The sequence below is a fragment of the Nematolebias whitei genome, chromosome 19 (assembly GCF_014905685.2).
Source record: "Nematolebias whitei isolate Nwh7 chromosome 19, NemWhi1, whole genome shotgun sequence".
NCBI lineage: Eukaryota > Metazoa > Chordata > Actinopteri > Cyprinodontiformes > Rivulidae > Nematolebias > Nematolebias whitei.
In genome coordinates, this window is record NC_056516.1 from 29,916,316 (window position 1) to 29,925,092 (window position 8,777).

The 8,777-nt window shown below is 35.3% G+C and overlaps 1 protein-coding gene across 1 annotated transcript; it reads left to right on the plus strand.

The window, feature by feature from the left end:
• The first annotated feature begins 4,238 nt into the window (after positions 1-4,238).
• On the plus strand, positions 4,239-5,183 carry mrps21 (mitochondrial ribosomal protein S21). Its single transcript, XM_037692818.1, has 2 exons — positions 4,239-4,356; positions 4,843-5,183. The coding sequence occupies exons 1-2, from the start codon at positions 4,274-4,276 to the stop codon at positions 5,021-5,023; spliced, it is 264 nt and encodes an 87-aa protein (XP_037548746.1). The 5' UTR covers positions 4,239-4,273; the 3' UTR covers positions 5,024-5,183.
• Positions 5,184-8,777: the final 3,594 nt, after the last annotated feature.

Here is an 8,777-nt window from a genome sequence, read left to right on the forward strand (position 1 = left end):
AGTTTTTTTTTGCCAAAATATCTTTATTGAATTTTATCAGGTTTAACACACACAACTCTAACATTCTACAAAAATAATACAGCAATGTATTCAAATCAAAATACTAAAAGCCAAAACAAAACAAACAAAAAACAAAGTGCCCCTCACAAGATTCTGATCATATTGCAACCTATTTCAAACTCCATATATCTTCTCCATATCAAGGTGTCAATACAACAATGTATACACGTATATCTTAAGAGAATTTGTTTAATTTAGGAACTGCAGTGCACACCTCTTTCATTCGCTTGTACTATCTTCTGACATGTTTAAGTCCTTAACATACCTAATGAAGGGGTTCCAGACACACTCAAACAAGTCCTGTTTTCCCTTTAATACATATGAAATCTTTTCCAGAGGTAGAGCAGATAACATCTGTCGGATCCATTGGTTGGCAGTCGGTCCATGAGTCTTTTTCCAAAACAACGATATACATCTTTTCCCATTAAGCAAACTCAAGTTAATAAATATCCGTTCATTTTTAGTGTAATGATGTTTTTCTGGGTACAGTCCAAATAAAAACAGCTTGGGATCCAGTATTATTGGTTTGGAGATGATTTCCTCAATTATATCCTTTATCTCTTTCCAAAACAACATAATTTTTCTACAGTACCACATACAGTGAGCCAGAGTCCCTTTGTCTTCTGTACATTTTGAACATACATCAGGTATCTCCCTGTTAAACCTGTTAAGATCTACTGGTGTTATGTAAACCCGCATTAACCATTTGAATTGGATCATTTTAAGACCTGTATTGATAGAGCTAGTGTGAGCCAGAGTACATGCTGCTTGCCAATCTTCCTCAGATAACTCTAACAATAAATCTTTCTTCCAAGCCTTAAGTCTGTCGTGAGATCCTTCAGAAACATGCAACATTAATGAATGGTAAAACTCAGATATATTACCTTTTTTCAAACTGTCTTTTGTCAACATTTTTTCTAAAGTTGATTTGGCAGGCTTCGTCAGCTCATTATTTTGACTCATTTTTATGAAGTTTCTGAGTTGAAGATATTTAAAAAAGTGTTTCTTATCTAAGTAAAACTTATTTTGTAGATCCTGAAAGCTCATCAGTATGTCTGAGTCTGGTAAATAAAAATTATGAATTGTTTGGAGTCCTTTATCTTTCCACAGTTTAAAAGTTGCATCGGCTCTACCTGGTATAAATGATTGATTACCCCACACTGGACTAAACTGAGATAAACAAATTGGTTCATTTAAAAGTTTCTTTACGTCTCTCCATACCCTTATCATATTTTTAAGAAATGGGTTCTCAGTCTGTTTTAGCAGTTTAGTTATTGAATTTGAATATAAGTATGAGGGGAGGGTCAATTTTAATCCATGAGTTTCCATATCAGTCCAATGTGGAGAATGATTAGTGTAATAAAACATCATAGACCTCAACTGCACAGCACAATAGTATAGATGAAAATTTGGACACTTCAATCCTCCACGATCATAAGGAAGGTATAGCAGGGACAAACGAAGTCTTGACTTCCTATTGTTCCATATGAAATGTATCATCTTCCTCCTCATTTGCGAGAAAAATTCAGGAGGAGGTGGGAGGGCAATGTTCTGAAATATATAAAGCAACTTTGGTAATACATTCATTTTTATTATATTTATTCTTCCCATCATAGATATTGGCAGTGACATCCATCTTTCAAATGAATTATCAACTTCGTTCATTATGGATTTATAATTGGTCTCAACTACTTGTTTAAGTTCTGGGGAAATATGAATTCCCAGATATTTAAATTCCGTCACCATCTTAAATTGTGTTATATCTGAGGTTGGGCTAACTCTCTCATTTGAATTTAATAACAGAATAGAAGACTTGTTTTTATTGATTTTATAGCCCGATGTCTCACTAAATAATTTAATTATTTCCAAAATAATTGGTATTGATCTGCTTAATTTTGATATGAATAAGATCACGTCATCTGCGAACAGGGAAATCCTGTGTTCTGTATGTCCAACGGTGATTCCACTAAGATGGGGGTGTGTGCGTACTGCAATAGCAAATGGCTCTATTGCCAGGGTGAACAGCAAAGGAGATAATGGACAACCCTGTCTGCAGCCCCTTCTGATATTTATTGGTTTAGATATATTTCTATTAGTTATCATTTCTGCTGAGGGATTATTGTATAATATTTTAATCCATTTTACAAAATTATTTCCACAGTCAAATTTTTCCAGAACCTGAAAAAGATATGACCAGTGAACCCTATCGAACGCCTTTTCAGCGTCTAATGATAAGAGAGCTGAGTCTGATGTGCCTTTGTTATAATGAATTATATTTAATACTCTCCTCACATTATGAAAGCCTTGCCTCCCCATAACAAATCCATTTTGATCATGGTCAATTGTACTTGGTAAAACCTTTTGTAAACGTCGTGCTAACATCTTGGAGATTATTTTCAGATCTGAATTTAGTAAACTAATCGGCCTAAAATTTTCACATTTATTTGGAGATGTACCTGGCTTCGGCAAAAAAGTAATCATAGCAGCATTCATTGACGGAGGAAGATGGTTTGTGTGGAAAATTTCTTTAAACATCTCTAACAGTGGGGTCAAGAGTTTGTCTTTAAAAGTTTTGTATAAATCTATCGGAAGACCGTCCGGTCCTGCTTTTTTTCCAGATTTCATATTATCTATGGCTTGACCTAATTCTTCTTTTGTAATTTCTAAATTTAAATCGTCTTTGTTTGCTTCTGAAATTTTAGGCATATCTAAATTATTTAAAAAAGTATTTATGTCATCTAATTTTATACTCGTTAAAGCTACAAGTTGATGTAGTTCTTTAAGTTGTCACCTGCGTGTTGACTCAACACAAAGTCAGTCTTTAATCTATTTGAATTGAACTGAAAATAAGTTTTAAAAAGCTAATTATGTTAAATATAAAACACTGAAAGACCTCCAGAGAACTCTGACTCGTCTAATTCATGATATAAAGATGTGGCTGGACAGATTTTGCACAGTGACATGCTTATTTTATTTTATTTTACTTGCGCTAGACTCCAATGTGTTCAAATTTCAAAGGACCTAATTATGTTGCCAGGGGGCAAATGCAACCACAAGTCGCTGACACAGCTACTCAATGAAAACCAGATTTACTCAACAAAAACCAGTAACAGTTACCCCTACAGAGCCAGTCCCTGCTCTCAGCCCACACTGATCCTGCAGTGATCGCACATGCTCACACCGAGAAAGAAGCAACATTTGGTTTAACACATCCTGTTCAATAATCTGACACGTTGGACAAAATATGAATATCTAAGATCCACTTTGCAGGAGTTAAATATATAGCTTAAATATTATTTTACTGGCACCCAACCCACATTTTAGTTACTGTAATTTGTCTGTAATTTTCAATAAGCTTGTCCAAACTTCCACCAGGCTCTGCCTTAATAATTCAATTTGCTGCTGGGATTTTTGCTCAAATTAATGTTTGTAACACAGATCCAGTCTGTCAGTTCATCTATTTAATGTATTTTATTGGTTGTATTGATTGTCTTGTTTTAATTTTGTATAACGGGTTTCGCTTGCACATGAGACGTTTCAATGAGTCAAATCTGCATAAATCAAGGAAATAATCTCAAAGACACATCTAAAAAAATGTATTGTATACAGTTTATATTACCGCTACAAGTTTTGATAAAAAAAAAAAAAAAGAAAAAAAAAAGGAGTTGTAATAAAACAGTAATTACTTTTTTTAATCATGATTTTAGTAGCTTTTTAAAAAAATTATTTACCCTTTATTTATACAGGTAGTCTCAATGAGTTACGATAACTCATTTTCAAGAGTGACCTGTTTAGGAAGCAAATGGTGGGGGTTAAGGGCCTTGCTCAGGGGCCCAGAATGGGGCGAATGAGGGTGTAGGCAGGTGTGGGTGTTTCACCTTTTCCAAAAATGTAATTTTTTTTTTTTTTTTTAGAAGAAAGATGCTTCTTCATAATTTTGACATTTCGGTGTAATGCAGAAATTGTAGTTTTACTTGTCAGCATTTTAAATAACAATATATTTATAAGTAAACATATATTCAAGAAATACATAGTCGTAGTTTAATAATTTGTTCTGGTTGTTGTTTCAAGTAAGAGTGGAATAATGAGTTGGAAGATTTAACGAAACTGTAGAGTGAAGCTCCACCTAGCGTCGGTTTAATCTTGTCCCCGGAACCATTTGCAGATTACGCGTAACCTTCCGGACTTAAATGAATTACGCACCAGTTTCATCATGGCGAAGCATCTCCGCTTCATCGCTCGGACAGTGATGGTTAAAGATGGAGACGTCGAAAATGCGTACAAGATTTTAAACAGGTTAAAACCACGATTTTAACTTTTTTTTTTTTTGTCTGTTTAGTTTACAGCCTGGGACACAGAAGCTAACGTTAGCTTTACTCTTCTCAATGTCACAGTTCTGCGGCTGCGCAGTAGACACAAGTGTTACGAGCTAATCTGAATTCTGAATATTTCATGATATTCTGCCTATTTACTTCCAGTTAAGGGTTTAGTACTTTAGTCTACATGTGTACTTAACCCTAACGGGTATAAAAACCTCAAGGTGTTTGTATAAAATGAACTTAATTTATTGATTTTTACATGTTTTGAGTGATGAGCTGTTGGGCAGTGTGAATTTAAAATGCTTCAAAACATTAGTTCGCCAATCCACAACTGGAGTTGATTAATCACTGTTCATCACTGCAGGAAAATGTATTTAAATTTTACATAAAAAATGATCCAGAAGACTCTTCTGCAAGTTCTGTGTTTTTAAGCTATTTACACATTTCCTTTTACATTCTCCAGGGTCCTGTCTCAAGACGGGATCCTTGCAGCAGCGAGGAGCAAACGCTACTTCGAGAAGCCCTTCCGACAGCGACAGCGGATAAACTTTGAGAAATGCAAGCGCATATACAACACGGAGATGGCTAAAAAGATTTCCTTCGTTTCCAGGATGAACAGAGAGGATCCCTGGCTTGGCTGCTAAAAGGAAATAATGTGTTAAAGACTGGATATCAATGATGGACTAACCAAGTAAACAACATCAAAACAGAGTCTTTGTTTCTTCTACTAAGACTTGAGAAAATACCAACAACAGCACGGACGTGCTGGAAGATTGCCATTTTTGACCATAAAATAAAGCAATTGTTTATTGATGTGCATTCTTTGTAAGCTTTAGTTCTTCAGCAAATTTGTCAAAATGGAATAAAATGCCTCATGTGTTTGCATTATTCTTAATAAATGCTATGGATGGGTCATCATTACACTTTATTCTGCCATATTTACAAGATAATTGATAAGTTGAACATTTAAAAGGTACACCATTAGAAAATTTTCTTTCAGAGTGACCAGAATTTTTTATTTTTAGGAGATGTCAGTTGCTACATGTCAGCTCTTGAGATGCATTGCATAAAAGAAGACTGTCAGCAATCTTTTTTCTTATTATTTTTTAGCAAAATGCATCATGCAGCTTCTTCCTGTCTGTACTTCACAACATGCTAAAGATCTCTTGGTAAAATAGTTCTAAATAATTAGTCTTTTTCAAAGAAATATAAAAAAAAAATTCTTTTTTTGAACTTGCAAGTTTGTTAAAGTTCATGTTCTGGTGATGTTCCAATACAGAACTACAAATATTAAAAATAAGGCAAAGAAATCTCGACTTTTTGTTATAAAATTAATGTGTATTTTGCAGTTCTAGTTAAAATGCAACATTTGATTAACACTGCATCCTAATTCAGCATTATTATTGTTGCATCATAAACATGTAGTCATTTAAATCATTAGGAAATTAAATAAAGCACATTTTATGTCTAGGAGACAGATCTCAGTGGCTGCCTTTATCTCTATTTTTATTTTTTTATTTACACCAAAAATGTAAATATCTAGCTTAAAATATATAAATTTTAAAATTATTTTAAAAAAATTAACTGAAAGATCAGCTATTTATCCCAAGAGAAAATTTGCATTACTGCAGTATTGAAAATTATTGTCTGAATGCCATTTCTTAAAAAAAAAATTCAAAAAATGTTAGTACAAAACATAATATTCTACTTTATTAAAAAAAAAATCTAAAATTAGAAAATCAAAATACAATGTTAGTTGATGAAGAAAAAATATTAAAAGGAAGTAGTTTGAGCATTTAAGCAACAAATGTTTGAATTAAATACTTTGCATTTTTGAGTTTGATGCTAATCAAACAATCTGTCAGCACTGAGGTGAAAAGTCTGGTTATAGCATACGTGCTAACTGCTGGAAATCACAGAACCAACAGTTTCTGCCACAGACAAATCACAAAATAATTTTCTTTGAGGAAATATTTTAGCAGAAGCCATGCAGTAACACTGGGAGATGTTTATCCAACAGTCAGGTCATGGGATGGTTTCTTTTTAACGTTTCGTCCTTAATCCAAAGGACTTCGTCTGTCTGAGGAGCCACAACAAACTCAGTCCTACAGCACACTCACATAGTGGATCAACCAGTTAACTGGTGGTAACATGGTTTCTGGGGCCCACCCTCTCCCCCCGTCGACTCCTCTGAGGCAACCATGCCAAAGTGGTTCAACATCAAAGTTCATGTTTTAATCCAGATAAAAAAAATCCAACAAAGTTAAGTCAGGTCATCTGAACAGTTTCTTTTTTTTTTTTTTTTTTGACCATAAAGCAATTGTTTATTGACGTGCATGCTTTGTAAAGTTAAGTTTAGTTTAGTTCTTCAGCAACTTTGTCAAAATGGAATAAAATGCCTTGTGTGTTTGCCTTATTCCCATTATTCCCACTCACAGTGGGCCAACCTGTGAGTGTGCTGCTTGTGGGACTGAGTTTGTTGTGGCTCCTTGGACTGACGAAGTCCTTTGGATGAAGGACACAACGTTTCAACAAAAAAACAAACTATCCAGATGACTTGACATAACTTTGTTGGATTTTTTTTTTAACTTGGATTATTGAGCATGAACTATGATGTGAATAACAACAAAGTCCGTGCTCAATAATCCAGGTATACAATCCAACATTTTTCGGTCAGGTCATCTGGTTAGTTTCTTTTTTTGTGCTGAAACATTTCACCTTCGATCCAGAAGGCTTCATCAGTCAAGAAAACACACAACACAAAACTGATTCTTCCCTCACCAGCTTACTTCAAAGTGGAACAAACCAGTTATGTTGGTGCTAAGATGGTCTCTTTGGCACGCCCCCTCCTCCATTGCCGGCCCTCTTTCTTGTTGACAGTCGTGTCATACTGGTTGATGGGTTATGGTGTGAATGTGTATAGCTCCCTTCCATCATGCACTTCGCAAATAAAAGTCAAGCCCAATAAGTCTCTGCACTCATATGTACAGAAATACTGTTCTGGTTGAAGATGTTATTCAATTACACTGACAGATTACATAAAACAATATATATTTTTTTCTTCTACAGAACTTAAAGAACCTAAAACACAAATATGATCTAAATCAAAATCACAAAGAAAGCCTGCAAGTTTTACAACAAAACTCAAATTGATCTGCTACTCTTCAGTCAAAATGGCTCATGAGGCCTGAATTTTAAAACTGAGGCCTCTTGGGTCATTTTGACCCTAGGGCAGCAGGAGGGATAATGTAACATAATGGTTTCTTTATCAGCTAAGAGCACCACGTTGTTGATGTTGCATAGTAACAGTATCTGGTGTGTCCCAACCAAAAGCATCTTGAACTGAATGTTCCTAAATATCTCAAACACGTGACAAGACGGCCGCAACAATCAATCATATACAGATATTACAGATTTGCATATGAACACCATACAACGAGTGTCGAAAGACCGGTTCAGCTAATTCAGCTGACACCAGTGGTTCTTCTTGATTGTTCAAACCCCATTTGAACCTTTCCTCTCCACACCCAGAATTATACTAGTATCCAGAATCTGCTGCTTCAATTACATACAGTTTCACATGTGACTTATTCACCTGCAGTCTATTATGTATGACTGCCGTCTTGTCTGAAGGATTTAATAGGTCTGTGAGATCATAATCCTGATACAATAAATTAGATCTGATTGGAATACTACTACGTTTGTGCTCTTACATTAATTAAAAACTTTTTCCCATGTAAACCTAAAACACAGATGGTCCGCTTGTGTTAATTTGAGAGTAACACCAAAATTGTTGTGAATATTCGCCATAAACTGAAAATCATTATTTGTTCTTTTTTCGATTTTTTTTCATTAAAATCCACCACTCGTGTTTTTCAAGTCACCTGCATCCATTTTTTTTATTTTTTTTTAACAACCAATGTATAAATCAAGTGGCTGATTTTAGTGAAAAAGACAAATAATAAGTGAGTGTAAAAACGCAAACCGTGTGTTCTTATGTGTTAAACTGTTTTTCCATTAAATCAGATAAAATAAGCTAAATATGACCAAGAAAAAAAATGACACATAACAGATCCTGGCAGCCACGTGCCGTTCAGAGCCACACTGTTTTACACGTGCAGCCCGTGGAGGCTCGATACCAACCATTGCTCTGGACGCTTCCGATTGGTCGACTTGATCAGCCAATCAGAGCCGCGATCCTCCCGGGCCAATCACGTCTCTGCATCCATGTCGCACGTGCAGAGTCTGTTGAGCTCCCTCGCGCTCGCTCGTACGTAAGTGTTCCGAGTCCAACTTGGTAAACACACATTGCAGAAGGCACGAGCGGTGGGTTAGCTTGTGTTCACCGTTAGCTCCTCTCGGTTGACCGTTTCTGAAAAACAAATTCTTCGTCGACAA